General features: G+C 42.8%; 3 protein-coding genes across 4 annotated transcripts; 2 read left to right on the top strand and 1 right to left on the bottom strand.

Annotated features, from left to right (window-relative positions):
• Nucleotides 1–473: 473 nt before the first annotated feature.
• On the top strand, nt 474–1,815 carry LOC139366411 (translocase of inner mitochondrial membrane 8 homolog A (yeast)). The gene is made up of 2 exons (XM_071103866.1): nt 474–685; nt 1,078–1,815. Exons 1-2 carry the CDS (start codon nt 575–577, stop codon nt 1,237–1,239), a joined length of 273 nt encoding a protein of 90 aa, XP_070959967.1. The 5' UTR covers nt 474–574; the 3' UTR covers nt 1,240–1,815.
• Nucleotides 1,816–1,871: 56 nt separating this feature from the next.
• Nucleotides 1,872–6,326, bottom strand: LOC139366410 (magnesium transporter NIPA2). Of its 2 annotated transcripts, none has more exons than XM_071103864.1 (6): nt 6,204–6,326; nt 5,135–5,273; nt 4,935–4,991; nt 4,282–4,372; nt 3,860–4,020; nt 1,872–3,506 (listed from the first exon to the last, which is right to left on the bottom strand). In XM_071103864.1, the coding sequence occupies exons 2-6, from the start codon at nt 5,271–5,273 to the stop codon at nt 2,842–2,844; spliced, it is 1,113 nt and encodes a 370-aa protein (XP_070959965.1). In that variant the 5' UTR covers nt 6,204–6,326; the 3' UTR covers nt 1,872–2,841. The 2 variants fall into 2 exon arrangements, with proteins under 2 accessions (XP_070959965.1, XP_070959966.1); XM_071103865.1 differs by lacking the exon at nt 6,204–6,326 and adding an exon at nt 5,717–6,190.
• Nucleotides 6,327–8,635: 2,309 nt separating this feature from the next.
• On the top strand, nt 8,636–18,381 carry LOC139366025 (methionyl-tRNA synthetase 2, mitochondrial). Its single transcript, XM_071103104.1, has 3 exons — nt 8,636–9,281; nt 16,405–16,739; nt 17,125–18,381. Exons 1-3 carry the CDS (start codon nt 8,987–8,989, stop codon nt 18,316–18,318), a joined length of 1,824 nt encoding a protein of 607 aa, XP_070959205.1. The 5' UTR covers nt 8,636–8,986; the 3' UTR covers nt 18,319–18,381.
• The last annotated feature ends 468 nt before the right edge of the window (nt 18,382–18,849 follow it).

Genomic DNA, 18,849 nt, shown 5'->3' on the forward strand with positions numbered 1-18,849 from the left:
GTTGGTTATTGAGAACATGCTAGATATGAAAAGTGTTTCCTTATTTATTTTGTATGTTTTCTTTTATTACTATAATTGGTGAATGATACATACATACATACATACATACATACATGCATACATACATACATACATACATACATACGAGAGAGGCCTATCTGTTTCTGTAAGAATTCTTGTTTCTTTTCTATGTCTAGCCACTGAAATGTATAGTAAGAAGAAACACCCTTTAACAACTGAAAATGTAGCTATGTTCTTTCATTAAATTATTGAGAAAGAGCAGCAGCCTACCTTGCAGCGTCTGAGCCTCAGTATCTTAGAGAAACATATTGCATATAATGACAATATGGATAAAGCTTGATAACAAAATGTTTTGGTGACTGTAGAATGTCCCCACATCCAATGGAATTTACTGTTCTTAGTGGCGCACTTTCTGATTGGTCCAGCACTCTTCCGTTTCCTGTGATGCGCAAGCCGATTCACACACGTGAAGGTCAGGAACTGCAGTCAATCGTTTACAATTATCAAATAATTGTACATTTCTGTCTAATTTATAAGCGATTTGCGCAGGAACATGGAAAACCAAGGAGCCACAGCAGACCCTCAGCTTCAGCAATTCATCGAAATCGAGTCCCAAAAACAAAGGTTTCAGCAGTTGGTCCATCAGATGACTGAAGTGTGTTGGGTAAGAAACGCTTCTGCAATGACAACTTGTTAGCTAGGTGAGCTACTGTAGCTAGCTACTTGAACATCTGGCGATCAAGTACATGAATGCATAAAAATTTACATAGTTTGCCAGTGATACATTGGACATGTAGGCTTCTTTATTGTACTAGCTAACTTGTAATGCCAGTATTTGTGGCTAAATGCAAACGTTTACTGCATTAAGCTAACTAGCTACAATAACTACGCTCCTGAATTAAGCTCTTACACAATCAACCACCTGTAGGGTACTCGCCTAAAATAGTGTTTTAGATGTGAACAAATTACTCATGCACGATGCAATGTCTTCCACTCCATGCAATGACATGTGATCCAGCCAATGATTGAGCACCCGTCTACTCTGGTTCCTTACAGGAGAAATGCATGGACAAACCTGGGCCCAAGCTGGACTCCCGGACAGAGATCTGCTTTGTGAACTGTGTAGAGCGCTTCATTGACACAAGCCAATTCATCCTGAACAGACTCGAACAAACACAGAGGAGTAAGGGCTCCTTCTCAGAATCCATGTCTGAATAGTCTAGCAACATCCTCCACTGGATAGACTGACAAGGCGCTGAACAGCCAATCAAGTTGTTTTACAGCAATGCCAGCTTTCTATATGGTGCAATGAGAACACTGTCCAATAACCAGGTGGGGAAGAAACAAGTCGTTTTGATAAGTGCCTCAGTTTTGCACCTTGTATCATGTCACCTAGCCAAGTCCTCTCCTCACCTAGTGGGACATGAGATTAAGTGCAGTAGTAACAATTCTGGTTGGTAGCTAGCTAATATCTTCATATTGTTGGTGATTCTGAAATTGTGTAGTAAATTGAATGAGCCTGTTGCATGTCAATCATATCATGAAAACTGAGATGGGAGAACTTCATTAGTATGCTTTTAAAACAAGTTTACCCAGCTGTAGAGGTTGTCCTGGGGCAGAAACAAAGAGCCAAAAATCTGGGACATTCAATTTGACACCGCGTCAGAAAGCCACAAAAACTCACTGCATTCAGTACCAAGTCAGAGTACGAACAATGTCTTGTTGGGAAAAGGGCACGATCTATGGCTGAAAGTGTTCCATTGTATATATGCAATAAACACAAATCTTATTGCCTGCTTTATCATCATTGCCATTTTGAATACAGTGTGGTCCAAGTATTAGGGTCTTGCTGTAGAAAAAGGTAATTGTTTATTGACATACTAAAAGAATGAGCAGTATGTTATAAATCAATGATTAAGAAATACATTAAGTTTGGCACGTGCAGTAGTAGGAATGTGTTTCAAAAGAGGCTATTTCAAGGAAAGTGCCTCAGTTAATACTGATGTTCATATACATGATCAATAAATTCAATTGAGGTATTACATTACAGTAACTTCACACTCAGATTGTGAATATTGAACAATCACTAACTTTGAAAGAGATGATTGAAGCAAGTACACAAAAGGTAAAAGCTGCATTGCCTTGACTCACAGTAGGTCTTGCATTTTTAAAGGAACATTAAAACAAAGGAATAGGACAGGCCTATCAATAAGTTACAGTTTAGTCAGTAAAAAACAGAAGGCACTAGTCGGTTCATATCAAAACTAGTGGATCTGAACTAAAATCAATACATTCAATTATCACTGTCCATGATTAAATATTAAGTGTATGTACACCAGTTTCATACAGTAGAAACCATTCGGATTAAGGGGAAACTTGTAGGACTAATACTTTCAACCAGTTGAATGGTTTAGGCGCACCATGAAGTAAAATACAATTATGTTGAACTTTCCTAATCTCTAGACATACTGTACATTTGTCAGTATAGAAATGCAATGTGCTCACTGGATTGCAGTGCATGATAATTAGGCAAACAATCCTTCCAGTGGCTATTGCATTGTAAGACTATATTTAGTAAACGTATTTTCCACTTGTCTACACAGGTGGTTAAATATCAAATAAACAGAAATGTAAAACTGGCAATGGGAAATTGAGCTCTAAACATTTGGCCTTCGTGTTAAATAGGGTTGGAGTCAATTCAGTTTTCGATTCAGGAAATTAGCTGAAATTCAATTAAGAAATTCAAAATTGCCTATTGTTTTCAGAGTCATGAATTGAGCTTCAATCATACTGAATTAAGAACTGAATTGATCCCAAGTGCTAAGTGGTGACAAAGCTATTGTTCCTCCTCATTGAGCCCTCTGGCGAGTAGCTGCCCTTTGAGTTCCCCTCTCTGGCCAGCTTCCCCTCCCCTGGCCCCTCTGCCTGGCTCTCCTGGCTGGGCAGGGCCACGTAAGCCTGCTGGCCCCAAGGGGATCCATGAGGTCCCTTCCTCAGGTACAGTGGCAGCGAGTCCCAACTGAATGTGAGATCTTTAAATGCATGAAGGAGGAAGATACCCAAGATAATTGTGAGGAACCCACTGACTGTCCCCACAGCTCCGTCCGTGCTCATGCTCAGCCACTCCTTGAAGAGGATAGCTGAACATGCCATTACAGAGGTGGTGAAGAACACGTAATAGATGGGCGTGACGATGGACGTGTTATAAATGTCCAAGGCTTTATTGAGATAGCTGATCTGGATGCTGACGCAGATCACCAGGCAAATGAGTAGACACCAGAACAGGGGTTCCTTTAGGACAGCAGTGCCAGCGAACAGCTCCTTAATGCCGATACCCAGGCCCTTGACGCAGGACACCGACAGGGAGCCAATCACGGAGCAGATCAGGATGTAAACCAGCACGTTTTTCTGGCCGTAGCGCGGGGCGACCAGGAAGATGAGGATCAAGCTGCTCGTCACGACAGACACGGCGAACACTATGAATCCTGGGAGACATCACAGTCGGAACATTTGAATAAGTACATTGTAAGAGCATGATACAATAGTTGATTCTTGCATTTTTACTTATTAACAAGCCAATGCTTTTTGGGATCAATGGCTCTGAACAGCTGCTGAGTGATTCAGCATAGGTCAACATGTGAGACATTGGTATGACTGAAGTAATACGTTTCTCAACATGGTCAAAAACATTATCGGCGCATGCAAAGGGAATTGGCCTAAAGGCACTGCACATTTTTTTTACCTTAAAAATCACATAATGAGTAGTTATTTGGGATGCAAGATGATATTATAGAAAAGTGTTTGTGTATATCTGGACCCATGATGTCAGTTACAGTACCTGGGTCTTGGAGCTTCTCAGCCATGGCAGTAAGGGAGGCCACCTCCTCCTCCTGAGGGGCGTGGATGACCATGACAGTGGAACCCAGGATGCACAGCAAGCAGCCCATCTTCCCGTGAACATTCAACCGCTCATTCAGGAAGTATGAGGACAGCACAGCACTGCAGGAAGCAGGCAAAATAAGTTTGTCTAGTCAAAATGAACAGATTTTTTTGCTGTAGCGATCTTCATTTTAATGGCATGCAATAAGGTCTGACTGACTTTAGGCCCGTGTTAGGAAAACATCCTAGAACTAGCTCTTTGGAAATGGATTAATACATTTTGAAACAGAATGTCACCTCGCGCTTATCTTAACAGTTCATGAGATGAGGAACTCAGTACCGATCAAAGCACAAGCTGAAGTTCAGTAATCAGCCATTTACCTCACAAGAACGCTCATTGCTCCCAGTGGTGTTACCAATGTGGCAGGGGCAAAAGCGTAAGCGGCAAAGTTAGCTGCTTCCCCAGCTCCCACTGAAACACAGAAACCAGCATTAGTATGCAACAATGACATGGGACGATGCCACAATGACATGGGACGATGCCACAATGACATGGGACGATGCCACAATGACATGGGACGATGCCACAATGACATGGGACGATGCAACAATGACATGGGACGATGCAACAATGACATGGGACGATGCAACAATGACATGGGACGATGCAACAATGACATGGGACGATGCACATGGTACTGTAATTGTAAGGGGAGGTGAGTTTTGATAACTATGCTCTCATTCAGCCTACATGTGCAAATGTGATCTTCTGAGGAATGTGTACTTCAAAGATTTCAATACGACAATGTGGGTCATTGCGTCATCACAAAAGACTACCAGCAAAAATACCAAACCCACAACAGCCTCCCTTTCTCTTTGAAAACAAAGACCACAATGTTAACAGGGAAAGGTCAATGAGGACTGTTACTACAAGGTTTACCCTACTGTACCATATGCTAAAGTTCAGTAATGCTAAATTGGTATTTTAAAATAAAGAACCATTGTGATCAGGTGACAGATTTTTCTACACTTACTTGATATTAGTCCTGCCCACCATAGCCATTCCTTGAGGTAAGCATATCCCCCCTGACCTAATAAATACAAATATAATGTATGATCATACAGATAGAGCCTACTATACTAATAATAAGTGTTTATTAAAGTTTTATTCAGTAAGCATACTTTCAATTGCCCAACGTAGCTAAAGTTAAGTTATGTATGATGGTGGTAATACCTGCTCGCATAAACCCTTTGCTGGACAATCGCAAAAGACCTTTCTTCTTAAGGATGAAGCTTCCTCCAATGAAGATGCTCGAGCTCATGGCAAGAGAGAGGCCAATGTAGAAGTCAGTGCGGTTTGTTCCGATATCCATCTGAAAATCACCACCAGATTTGATAATAATGCAGAGTACACAGATCGCAGATTCTGAAAGGTTCTGGATGGCGGTTCTCTAACCATGTCTACTACTGTTAATGTCTATTAACCTAAACACCTAACTAACCCTAAAGACAATCAATGTATTAGTTGTTCAATCCCGCAGCCTTGACACAACGGGTTTGCAATACAGCTGAGGAACGGGCTGGAGAAACCCAACCATTCTCAAATTTGTAGATGCAACTATGGATTAGATCATAGGCATATTTAGAAGCTATATAGTGTCTGGGTTTGTTAACAAAAACGTTACTTTTTACAAACTGTCTGAATTTAAACAAACATGGAGTTATGATAAACAGTAATATGCTCACGAGGAGCTATAAATGAGTCAAGGTGCAATGCCTATGGACATACATTGAAATTACAGTAACGACCACATACTTAGCTTTTACAGTTTAATTCAGCGTGTTGACTTCAGTCTGAATATTTCCTTCAGCTGCTAGTTTTATTTTTGCCAGCTAGCTAGCTAACTTTTTAGTCACGTGACGATGTCTACTAACGTTACACATTTGATCAGATTTATGCGGGGAGGTAGTATTAGCAGCAATATCTCCTACCTGAATCATCTGAATAACGTTGTTTTTTTAACCTGTAATTACTCATTCTGAACAGAGGTCATAAGACGTAGCTGGTAACAATAACTTGACTGGCAAAGCAATGTAGCGGGGCTATTAGCCTAGCTAGCCAGTTACCTAACGTTAGCCAGCTAACTTTTGAAGTAAGCAAGCCAGGCAGAAGAGAAAAGTTTATACAACACAGATTGGGCTGTATAGCTGACTTGCTATTATATTTTCTTGTTTGCACACAACATTCACGTGAACACGAAAGGCTAGTATAGTACACATCCTAAAATGTACTTTGAGCTCACCTTTGGTTTCAACCCATTCGATCTGAAAAGAAGCAGCTGACTGCTGGAGTCCGCCCAGAATGGATACTGCACTTCCTCGTGCAGTGTCAGTGTCGAATATGTAATTTTATAGCTATATTTGTTTCATACCATATCTGGCCAACGTTTACGAACTCGCCACAATCATTTTTAATTTACATCAACTGACTTTATGAAAACCCAAATTAACAAGCAAATGGAAGTTTATGTGGGACATATCAGATACATAAATGGGCGAGTTCGTTTTACACGGGTCTGTTCTATTCGGGATCCTTGGTACATCCCTACGCCATTGAAGTTGACATTTAAAATTGTTAAAGTAAGCGCTAGGACAGCATTTCACAAGGGGTGCACGTTTTATGTTTTGCTTTAACACTACACAGCTGATTCAAATGATCAAAGCGTGATGATTAGTTGATTATTTGAATCACCCCAGTGGCTGCACTGCAGGTGGAGATGGGTGACATGCCATTGTAGATTCGGAGACGGCAGCTGGCAATTCATTATTGGGTTAACCTACAGGGACATGGGGTGTCTCATCCTACAAAAGGGATTTTACAGGCATGCTGGAAACATGACCGAAGACAGAACACAAACTTTGGGTGGGTAATACCCAGGTGAAAGAGATTGGACTGTATTGGAAGGGAGTTTAGTCCAATGGTAGCTATTCCTGTAAATCCACCATGGCTCCTCCCACCTCCAGTAGTTGATCTAGAAGTATTGGAGAGACTACAGAAAAATAGTGAGGGTGTTGATCCATCTGACTTGTTTAAAAAGACTCATAATACTTTGTATCATGATTTTGTGGCCATGGTTCAAAAGATCCAAGGACAGGGTGTACTAGGTCAGCATTTGTAGTGCAGGAATTTGGGGTGAAAGTCAGGAAACGTATTACAGATAATCTGGCTGTGTTTAAAAAATATATATATTTATTTAACTGAGCAAGTCAGTCATGAACAAATTCTTATTTACAATGACTGCCTAACCTGGATGACGCTGGACCAATTGTGTGCCGCCATATGGTACTCCCAATCACGGCTGGTTGTGATACAGCCTGGAGTCGCACCAGGGTCTGTAGTGACACCTCTAGCACGGCGATGCAGTGCTTTAGACCGCTGTGCCACGTGGGAGCCATCTACGGCAAAGCTGATTTCCATACTGTTGGCCTTGCAGTGGGTGGAGAAAGTCAAGCCAGACAGGGTAGTTATTTGCTCTGATTCATGTGCAGCGTTAATGAGTCTCCAGTCCTTTAGGTCATGTAGCAGACAACCTGCTTTATGAGGTGCTACAAACCCATGGTAGGATTAGACAGATGGGAATACAGATAAACTTTACTTGGGTCGCAGCCCATGTGGAGGGGAATGAGGCAGTTGATATACTGGCTAAACAAGCACTTAGAAGTGGGGATGTTGATGGTGCAGAGATGGCAGGCACAGTTGAATAAGAGAAGGGGATACTGGAAATAGTTTAGAGTAGATAGATAAAAACGTCATTAGAATGTTATCTTTTTTTAAAGCAATGGGGCTGGCAGGTAGGCTTTAGTTTCTTTCTGTCTCTGGCCCACACTCGTGCTAGGGCAGAAAATGAAATGTGCACCCCTTGGTGTCATGAGGACTGAGTTTGGAAAACCCTGGGTTAGGATAAGAACTAACCCTAGACTACAGCCTGTCGTTTCCAATGGGAGCAAATTAATCATAGTGGGCATAGTCAAGCACGAGCATTGGCGCGTTCTAGCATGTATTTGCATAGTTCAGTCCGGGAATGTGAAGTTGCGCATGTGCAATAACTCAATTCGCCCTTGCACTCCTAAACAACGCGATTAAAAAAACAAAAAAACTTTGGTGTTTGGTGTGAAGTCTACAAAACTTAGTGCACTCGGTTCAGAACTGTACGTTTGTTTATGTGTAACTGTAGTTTTTGTCGCACTGCTTTGCTTTATCTTGGCCAGGTCGCAGTTGTAATTGAGAACTTGTTCTCAACTGGCCTACATGGTTAAATAAATAAAACTCAGTTCAGGAAACTGTATTGAGATCAAATGTTTAATCGTTGAGAAAATGATCAGAATGTTGGCCAAAATCCATCTCGCCCCATCTTCTCCCACTACCGGCCACTGGGCTTCCTCGTCACCATATTTGGTAGTGAGTGGAAACGCCAACCGGATGCTTCACATTTACGCATCTGTGGTTTCGTCCCAAGGATAACGCATAACATTCGTTTTACAAGGCCCGGTGCCTCGGGTGAGTGGATATTTTTAAACCATGGAATAGTTGAAAGTAAGCAAAACCACGTTAAAACGGGGCAGCGGGCCATGTAAAACGAATTGACCCAATGCCACGTGCGTCTTCCTGCTGATCGGATTGGTTGTTCCCTGTAGAAAGGGGTGGTATTAGTTTGTTGTGCACTGTGATTGGATTAATCCGAAATTACGTTGTAGCAAACGGAAGAAGATCTAACCTTGGCAGGGAAACAGACGTGGGTTTTATAAAGATATGTAAAGTGGAGTCCTCTACGGAATTATATTTATATAAAAACAAACAATTACCAGGATTACTCAAAATACTAAACTGTTTTGACATTTATGGTGTCGTTACTTTTCTCTACAACTCATGGGCTTTTAGAAATGAATTAACACCGGGTGAGGATATCACTGTTGCCATTTACAATGGACCGCAATATCAACGCTGAGTTGGTAACGTTTGTCATATGGTCCGTCATAACCTCACAGTCATAGTTTGTGGACGCTGTCAACAGTTGCCTATTGTCCCATGATGAAGACGTACCTCTCCATTATCAGAAACTGTAAGGTTGCACAGAGATGGTCATTCAGCCATGCTACAAGATGTGCACTTTCTCCATCCCCATCATTCTGGAATTGCAAAAGGCTCATGGTGAGACGCCTGTGCACTGATATTCCGACAGAAGACCGGAACTATTATATCACCACCCCTATCTTCTATGTGAACGCTGCCCCTCATATTGGACACTTGTACTCGGCTGTTACTGCTGACTTCCTGCACAGATACAAGCTTCTACAGGGGTTCAACTCCAGGTTTGTCACAGGTGAGTGAAAAACACATGCAAATCAATGTGGATTGATTGAGTCGATTTCCGCGCTTATAAACCCAGGGTCGTTACACTATTGTGGTAATATTGTAGTTGCCCTTGTTTATAAGCTAAGTGAAATATCCCAATTGAAGCATTGGTTAACACGCTTACCTAGCCCATCCTCGAAGGGCAGACCCAGGGTGGTGAGGGTATGCAACAACACCTCCGCTACACTGATCCTCAATCCTCAATACAGGGCCCGCCATGGGTTTGTACCCAGCCCCCTCCTGTACTCCCTGTTTACCTATGACTGCGTGGCTACACACGACTCCAACTCAATCATCAAGTTTACTGATGACATGACAGTGGTAGGCCTGATTATCAACAATGACGAGCCTACAGGGAGGAGGTTAGAGCCCTGGCGGAGTCATGCCAGAAAAATAACCTCTTCCTTAACGTAAAAAAAACAAAGGAGCTGATTGTGGTCTACAGGAGACAGAGAGGGAGCATGCCCTCATCCGCATGGGAGTCAAAAGCTTTACAGCACTGTGTCACATGTAACAGTATAGATTCCGTCCCTCTCCCCGCCCCTACCTGGGCTCGAACCAGGGACCCTCTGCACACATCAACAACTGCCTCCCACGAAGCATCGCTCCACAAAAGCTGCAGCCCTTGCAGAGGAAGGGGAACAACTACTTCAGGATCTCAGAGCGAGTGACGTCACCGATTGAAACGCTATTAGAGCGCACCCCACTAACTAGCTAGCCATTTCACATCGGTTACACACAGGAAGGCCAAGAAATCATCAAGGATCTCAGCCACCTGAGTCATGGTCTATTAACTCTGCTACCATCTAGCAGACTGAGACAGTACAGGTGCATCAAAGCCTGGGACAGACTGAAAAACAGCTTCTTTCGATCCCCAGGTCTCTATCAGACTGTTGAACAGCCATCATGCCACCTCCTGTAGTAGGAGACAGAGACTCAGGCACACCTTACACACAAACTGACTGACTGACTGACTGACACTCACTCACATATACAGTGGGGCAAAAAAGTATTTAGTCAGCCACCAATTGTGCAAGTTCTCCCGCTTAAAAAGATGAGGCCTGTAATTTCATAGGTACACTTCAACTATGACAGACAAAATGAGGGGAAAAAATCCAGAAAATCACATTGTAGGATTTTTAATGAATTTATTTGCACATTTTGGTGGAAAATAAGTATTTGGTCAATAACAAAAGTTTATCTCAATACTTTGTTATATACCCTTTGTTGGCAATGACAGAGGTCAAACGTTTTGGCCATAATGACCATAGTTTGGCCATAATGACCATCATTATGTTTGGAGAGGAAAAGGGGAGGCTTGCAAGCCAAAGAACACCATCCCAACTGTGAAGATTTTTTTTTTTTTTGTGCAACATTTCTAAATGACATCAGTTTAACCGATTTGTAAGGAAATAGAAAGCTGTGAAAATGACCCAACATGTTTCTGTTAACATTTCAGTTCGGCTTGGATGCATATTTTATGTGGTTGAAATACCGTCCACTTTTATGATGCTGATAAAAATGGAACCTCTACAGACTGTGCATTTGCGTTCTCTCAAAATGCTGGAAGAAATCATATTTCTTCACTCCTGTTCCCTAGTCAAAATGTACACTTGGTGTATAATTTTACAGCAATAAATGTTTTTAATCCTGCAGGAGTTAATATTAAGACTATGAGAGAGGTTATAGACATAGTCAGTGTCCAGATTTCAGTGTCCATTTAACCCTAAACTCAGACATGATCCTTTTTGAGACAGTGGATCAAGGTTGACTTTTTCTGCCCATTCCCAAAAAGCGATTGGCATGTAAGATATTTGGCGTGCATAAAGTTAGGCCCAAACCTTAACACTTTGGTAACACCTTGCATTTTGGTACACCAGAAGTACAGTGCATTCGGAAAGTATTCAGTCCCCTTGACTTTGACATTTTGTTACATTACAGCCTTATTCTAAAATGTATTACATATTTTTTTCCCCTCAATCTACACACAATACCCCATAATGACAAAGTGTAAAACAGGTTATTAGAAATGTTTGCAAATATATTACAAATACAAAAACTGATATCACATTTACATAAATATTCAGTGAGAATCAAAATTGAGCTCAGGTGCATCCTGTTTCCATTGATCATACTCAATATGTTTCTACAACTTGATTGTAGTCTACCTGTGGTAAATTCAATTGATTGGATATGATTTTTATTTTTTATCTTATTTCAACTTTATTTAACCAGGTAGGCCAGTTGAGAACAAGTTCTCATTAACAACTGCGACCTGGCCAAGATAAAGCAAAGCAGTGCGACAAAAACAACAGAGTTACACATAAGCAAACATACAGTTAATAACACAATAGAACATATAAACATATAAATATAAACAAATGTACAGTGTGTGCAAATGTAGGGAGGTAGGCAATAAATAGGCTATAGAGGATAAATAATTACAATTTAACATTAATACTGGATTAATAGAAGTGCAGATGATGATGTGCAAGTAGAGATACTGGGGTGCAAGAGAGTAAGTAATAATATGGGGATGAGGTCGTTGGGTGTGCTATTTACAGATTGCCTGTGTACAGGTACAGTGATCTGTGAGCTGCTCTGACAGCTGATACTTAAAGTTAGAGAGGGAGATATGAGTCTCCAGCTTCAGTGATTTTTGCAATTCGTTCCAGTCATTGGCAGCAGAGAACTGGAAGGAAAGGCGGCCAAAGGAAGTGTTTGCTTTGGGGATGCCCAGTGCAATATACCTGCTGGAGCACGTGCTACTGGTCAGTGTTGCTCTGGTGACCAGTGACCTGAGAGAAGGCGGGGCTTTACCTAGCAAAGACTTATACATGACCTGGAGCCAGTGGGTTTGGCGACGGATATGTAGTGAGGCCAGCCAACGAGAGCATACAGGTCGCAGTGGTGAGTAGTATATGGGGCTTTGGTGACAAAACAGGTGGCACTGTGATAGACTACATCCAGTTTGCTGAGTAGAGTGTTGGGTGCTATTTTGTAAATGACATCGCCAAAGTCAAGGATCGGTAGGATAGTCAATTTTACGAGGGTATGTTTGGCAGCATGAGTGAAGGATACTTTGTTGCGAAATGGGAAGCCGATTCTAGATTTAATTTTGGATTGGAGTTGCTTAATAATGTGAGTCTGGAAGGAGAGTTTACAGTCTAACCAGCACCTAGGTATTTGTAGTTGTCCACATATTCTAGGTCAAAACCGTCCAGAGTAGTGATGCTAGTCGGGCGGAAGGGTGCGGGCAGCAATTGGTTGAAGAGCATGCAATTCGTTTTACAACCATTTAAAAGCAGTTGGAGGCCACGGAAGGAGTGTTGTATGGCGTTGAAGCTCATTTGGAGGTTTGTTAGCACAGTGTCCAAAGAAGGGCCAGATGTATACAGAATGGTGTCGTCTGCGTAGAGGTGGGTCAGAGAATCACCCACAGCAAGAACGACATCATTGAAATATATACATACACACACAGAGAGAGAGAGAGAGAGAAAAGATTCGGCCCAAGAGGCCTTCCGATTTGACACACTTAACTATCTGAGAAGTAGTTGGTGAACCAGGCGAGGCAGTCATTTGAGAAGCTAAGGCTATTTAGTCTGCCGATAGGAATACAGTGATTGACAGTGTCAAAAGCCTTGGCCAGGTTGATGAAGACGGCTGCACCATACTGTCTTTTATCGATGGCGGTTATGATATCGTTTAGGACCTTGAGCGTTGCTGAGGTGCACCCATGACCAGCTCGGAAACCAGATTGCATAGTGGAATTCAAAATGATCTGTTTGTTAACTTGGCTTTCAAAGATTTTAGAAAGGCAGGGCAGGATGGATATAGCAGTTTGGGTCTAGAGTGTCACCTCCTTTGAAGAGAGGGATGACCGCGGCCGCTTTCCATTCTTTGGGGATCTCAGACAATACGAAAGAGTGGTTGAACAGGCTAGTAATAGGGGTTGCAACAATTGCGGCGGATAATTTTAGAAAGAGAGAGTCCAGATTGTCCAGCCCAGCTGATTTCTGGGGATCCAGATTTTGCAGCTCTTTCGGGAACATCAGCTATTTGGGTGAAGGAAAAGCGGGGGGGGGCTTGGGCAAGTTGCTGTGGGGGGTGCTGAGATGTTGGCCGGGGTAGGGGTAACCAGCTGGGAAGCATGGCCAGCCGTAGAAAAATGCTTGTTGAAATGATCGATTATCGTAGATTTACCGGTGGTGACAGTGTTTTCTATCCTCAGTGCAGTGGGCAGCTGGGAGGAGGTGCTCTTATTCGCCATTGACTTCAGTGTCCCAAAACCTTTTGGAATTCGTGCTATAGGAAGCAAATTTCTGTTTGAAATAGCTAGCCTTAGCTTTCCTAACTGACTAAGTATATTTGGAAAGGCACACACCTGTCTATATAAGGTCCCACAGTTGACAGTGCATGTCAGAGCAAAAACCAAGCCATGAGGTCGACGGGATTGTCCGTAGAGCTCTGAGACAGGATTGTGTCTGTACAGATTTGGGGAAGGGTGCCAGAAAATTCTGCAGCATTGAAGGTCCCCAAGAACACAGTGGCCTCCATCATGCTTAAATGGAAGAAGTTTGGAATCGCCAAGACTCTTCCTAGAGATCAGGGAGGTGACAATGATCCCGATGGTTACTCTGACAGAGCTTTAGAGTTCCACTGTGGAGATGGGAGAACCTTCTCTGCAGCACTCCACCCATCAGGTTTTTATGGTAGAGTGGCCAGACGGAAGCCACTCCTCAGTAAAAGGCACATGGCAGCCCGCTTGGAGTTTGCCAAAAGGCACCTAAAGGACTCAGACCATGAGAAACAAGATTCTCTGGTCTGATGAAACCAAGATTAAACTCTTTGGCCTGAATGCCAAGTGTTACGTCTGGAGAAAACCTGGCACCATCCCTACGGTGAAGCGTGGTGGTGGCAACATGCTATGGAGGTTTTTCAGTGGCAGGGACTGGGAGACTAGTCAGGATCGAAGGAAAGATGAACGCAGCCAAGTATAGAGAGATCCCTGATGAAAACCTGCTCCGGAGCGCTCAGGACCTCAGACTAGGTGGAAGGTTCACCTTACAACAGGCCAACGACCCTAAGCACACAGCCAAGACAACGCAGGAGTGGCTTCGGGACGAGTCTCTGAATGTCCTTGAGTGGCCCAGCCAGAGTCCGGACTTGAACCCGATCGAACATCTCTGGAGACCTGAATATAGCTGTTCAATGACACTCCCCATCCAACCTGACAGAGCTTGAGAGGATATGCAGAGAAGAATGGGAGAAACTCCCCAAATACAGGTGTGCCAAGCTTGTAGCGTCATACCCAAGAAGACTTGAGGCTGGAATCGCTGCCAAAAGTGCTGAGTAAAGGGTCTGAATATGTGATATCATCTAAAAAAATGATTTTTACCTTGTCATATTGGGGTGTTGTGTGTAGGTTGCACTGTGCATTCATTTCCAATGGAACGATGTGTTTGCCTTGCAGCGCGTTCTATGCGGTGCATTCATTGGATTTATTGTGTATGCGTCAAACTGTGTCTGTAGACGGCTTGACAGAAATAAGTAGCAAAAGGTGAATGTTGAACTTGTGTTACACACATCCAGATGAACGCATAAACCTCATTCACATTACCCATAAGCACTCTGTTACGTTGCGACGGATTACATGCATTTCAATGGAGAATAAAGTTAAAGAAACAGGTTGAGGTAGAAGTAACTAAACAAAACATGTTTTATTATCACCTGAAACTATATATTTATCCTGTTTTGAATGAAAAGGTCATTTTGCAATCTCCCAAAATGACTGCAATCTCTGACAGGAGACAGGCTCTCCTCCATCTTGTGTTACAAACACAGCACTTGTCAGTTCAGTAGTGGGGCGAGACTCCAGTGAAGACGGCAAAAGGAAATGTCTCCTAGTGGTCATATCACGCAATAGGATTTCACGTGGAATTTTATAAAAAGGTCTTATCATTTTTTATGGAAAGCTGATTTTAAAAAATGGCAGTTTAAACATTGACAAAATTGTCTATTTGTCACGTCCCTACATTTTTCCACAACTACCTACACAGAAATTCTCTGTTCGGACACACAAAACATTTTCTTGAGGCAACCCGAAGTCGTTAGCCCAAGTCTCCGCCCACTCGTCGGTGATTGGTTAACAGTAGGGATTCTTCAATGAAGTGCCTGTTGTCATTCAACGAGAGATGAGTTGTTCTCGTGTACATATTTTCACTTGAGAAATACTGCACCAAACATCCAAGTCAGATGCAAAAACGTCAATTCATGACATTTCTTGAGTTATCCTAGATTAATTCAGCCTACAGGGTCTCAAAATTGACCATTGTTGACTATTGTTGCTTTTTTTTCTTGTTTTTCAAGCGAAGGTCTTTTAAGAGAGTGTGAGCACTCGTTCGGCTAGCTGAGCTCTGTTACTGAAGCATGCTTACTCACTTGTGCCAAAATAATGAAGTAAAAACCTCAATGTAACCTATAGAAATTATACATTTATACATTTTATTTTTCTATATTGTTTTATTTTTTTTCAATCTGACTGCAACCCACCCGCCCTTCATCCACACAATATTTCATGACCCAAAACCCACCCGCGCATCACAAATGCACAGACACACAGCCAATGCTGCAGTCCCACGTATATAGAGACATTGAACACGGGACTGTTTCTTTTATACTGTATTCTTCACTTACCTCATTCTGATATCTACTACTGTACATTGCTATTAGTTATTGTTATACACTGGATTCTTAACATACCTCACTTATATCTTCTGCTGTACATATCATTCTAGGTATGTCTTGTTGGTGTATATACGCATAGATTGTTTCAGTAATCCAATTGTAATGTTATTTGGGTTGTTAACTGTATTCGTTCTGACATTCGTGATTTATTGTCTAGTTTTTGATTGTTTGTGTACTTGTTTGACATTTTGCCTCACTGTTAGGAGCTAGTAACACACGCATTTCGCTGTAACGGCTATAACATCTGCTAAACTGTCATTTGATTTACCTTGGGGACAGGCGACCCGAGTTTCCAGACTCACCCCCTTCATTCATAGTATCTAAATAACATCTTTGCATTTCAGGTACAGATGAGCACGGACTCAAAATCCAACAGGCTGCCAATGCTGCCGGACAGGATCCTCTACGTTTCTGCACTAAAGTATCTGAGAGATTCAAATACCTCTTCAAGAGCTGTCACATCTCATACACTGACTACATCCGTACCACTGAGGAGAGACACCGCTGTGCAGTGGAGCACTTCTGGACCGTGCTTCAGAGTAAAGGCTTCATCTATAAGGGGAATTATGAAGGCTGGTACTCCACGCAGGACGAGAGCTTCCTCACGCCATCGCAGGTGGGAGATGCCAAGGATTCATCAGGGAAGGAGATCAAGATCTCTCTGGAGAGCGGCCACAAGGTAGGCTAAAGGATGACTTCATAAATAGTTGTTGCTAGCATCATAACAAGGTTTACTACTACATCTCATTGATTCATGTCATTTACTGAGTGTTGTTCCTTGGTATGGCCATGTAACACTTCTCTTTCTAGCATAAGAAATGTAATAACGATTAGGAAGGTGAGATAAAATGTAGAAGGTGTCTGTATTCAAAACGTGATGTTTCTGAAGTAACACCTACACAATCTGAAAGAGAACAGGAAAAATCATATCCATCGTGTCAGATAAATTCAGGTCCAGTGACTCAAGCAGGTTTGAATTATTTAAAAAAAAAAAAATTTACTACTCTAGTGCTCTTTTATACATAGTTTTTCTCATCAAATAAAATCTGGTTTGTCTTTTGCAGGTGGAGTGGATGAAGGAGGAGAACTACATGTTCCGTCTGTCTGAGTTCCGGTCCCGGCTGCAGGAGTGGCTGGAGGGGAACCCCAGAGCAGTGCAGCCAGAACGGTTCCACCGCACCGTTCTCCAGTGGCTCCAGGAGGACCTCCCAGACCTCTCTGTCTCCCGCCAGAGAAGCCGCCTCCAGTGGGGCATTCCAGTTCCTGGTGACCTCGACCAGACAATCTACGTGTGGTTAGACGCCCTGGTCAACTACCTCACAGTGGCTGGTTACCCGGACTCACACTCTCAATGGTGGAGGGCTGCCCATCATGTCGTGGGAAAGGACATTCTCAAATTCCATGCCATCTATTGGCCGGCATTCCTACTGGCTGCTGATTTGCCCCTCCCACAGACCATACATGTGCACTCTCATTGGACAGTGGGAGGGAAGAAAATGTCTAAAAGCTTGGGGAATGTGGTGGACCCCCTGGAGAGGTCTCAAAGGTTCACCATAGACGGTATGAGGTACTTCCTCCTGCGCCAGGGGGTCCCAGACACAGACTGCGACTATGACGATGATAAAGTGGTCAAACTGCTCAATGCCGAGCTGACAGACTCGCTGGGTGGCCTTCTAAACCGCTGCACTGCCCCCTCACTCAACCCAGCTCAGGTCTACCCCCACTTCTGCTCTGACTCCTTCCCCAGTCAAGGGACTGTAGCACATAAGGGGAGGGCTGTGGATGAAGATTATCACATGCTGGATGCTGTACGTGCACTACCAGCTGTGGTGGAGCAGCACTACGATAGTGTGCAGGTGTACAAAGCTCTGGAGGCCATTAACCGGTGCGTGAGGCAGACCAACGGCTTTGTCCAGCGGCACACACCATGGAAGTTGGGCAGTGGGGATGGGATGGACCAGCTGTGGCTGGACACCATCCTCCACGTGTCCCTAGAGTGTCTGAGGATGTATGGGACACTCCTACAGCCCATAGTGCCACAGATAGCAGACAAACTTCTGTCCAGGCTGGGGGTGAAGCCAGAGGAGAAGAGCTGGGCTGCTCTGGACTTCCTGGTTAAATATCAGGGAAAGGACTGCCCCTTTGAGGGCAGAGCACTGGGTCCTGACACTGGAGTCCTGTTTAATCGTCTGGAGAGGCCAAATGCAGAGAAGGGAAAGCCCAAGAAGGCTAAGAAAGCCACTAAAGTGAAATCATAAACATGGAAATTCTATGTTTTCTGTCCATGTAAAATGAGTTGAAATAAATTAGATTAAATATGTCATTAGTGTAATGCATTATTTTTCCTGTCTGTTTGAGCTGTCCTAACTGCTGCTTTTATTTACAATTGATCATTATTATATTCAAATAGTGTTAAACAGTTTTGGGTTGTTGAGAGAAATTAAATGGTTCTACCTACAACCACCAATCAACAAAAAGTGGTAGGTGTAGTCAACACTGTGACAACACTGTTCAATAAACCTTTTAGTAGTTTTATCAAATCAAGTTGCCATTTGTAGGTACAGAACTAACACTACTTTAAAAAGTACAAAAAGTTGGAAGTGTTCCATATTATTATTTTCTCTCCCACCTCCCATATAAAGACCATACAAGTTCAGTACAGTATCTCCTCTAACACATTTCAATTCACTGTTATCTCCTCTTTAGAATGACCATCAGCTGAGAGGTTAAAGTTCAATCTGAGTGACAGGAGAGATGACCAATGGGCCAGAGTTTTCACCACCATGATA

This window comes from Oncorhynchus clarkii, chromosome 14, assembly GCF_045791955.1.
Source record: "Oncorhynchus clarkii lewisi isolate Uvic-CL-2024 chromosome 14, UVic_Ocla_1.0, whole genome shotgun sequence".
Lineage (NCBI taxonomy): Eukaryota > Metazoa > Chordata > Actinopteri > Salmoniformes > Salmonidae > Oncorhynchus > Oncorhynchus clarkii.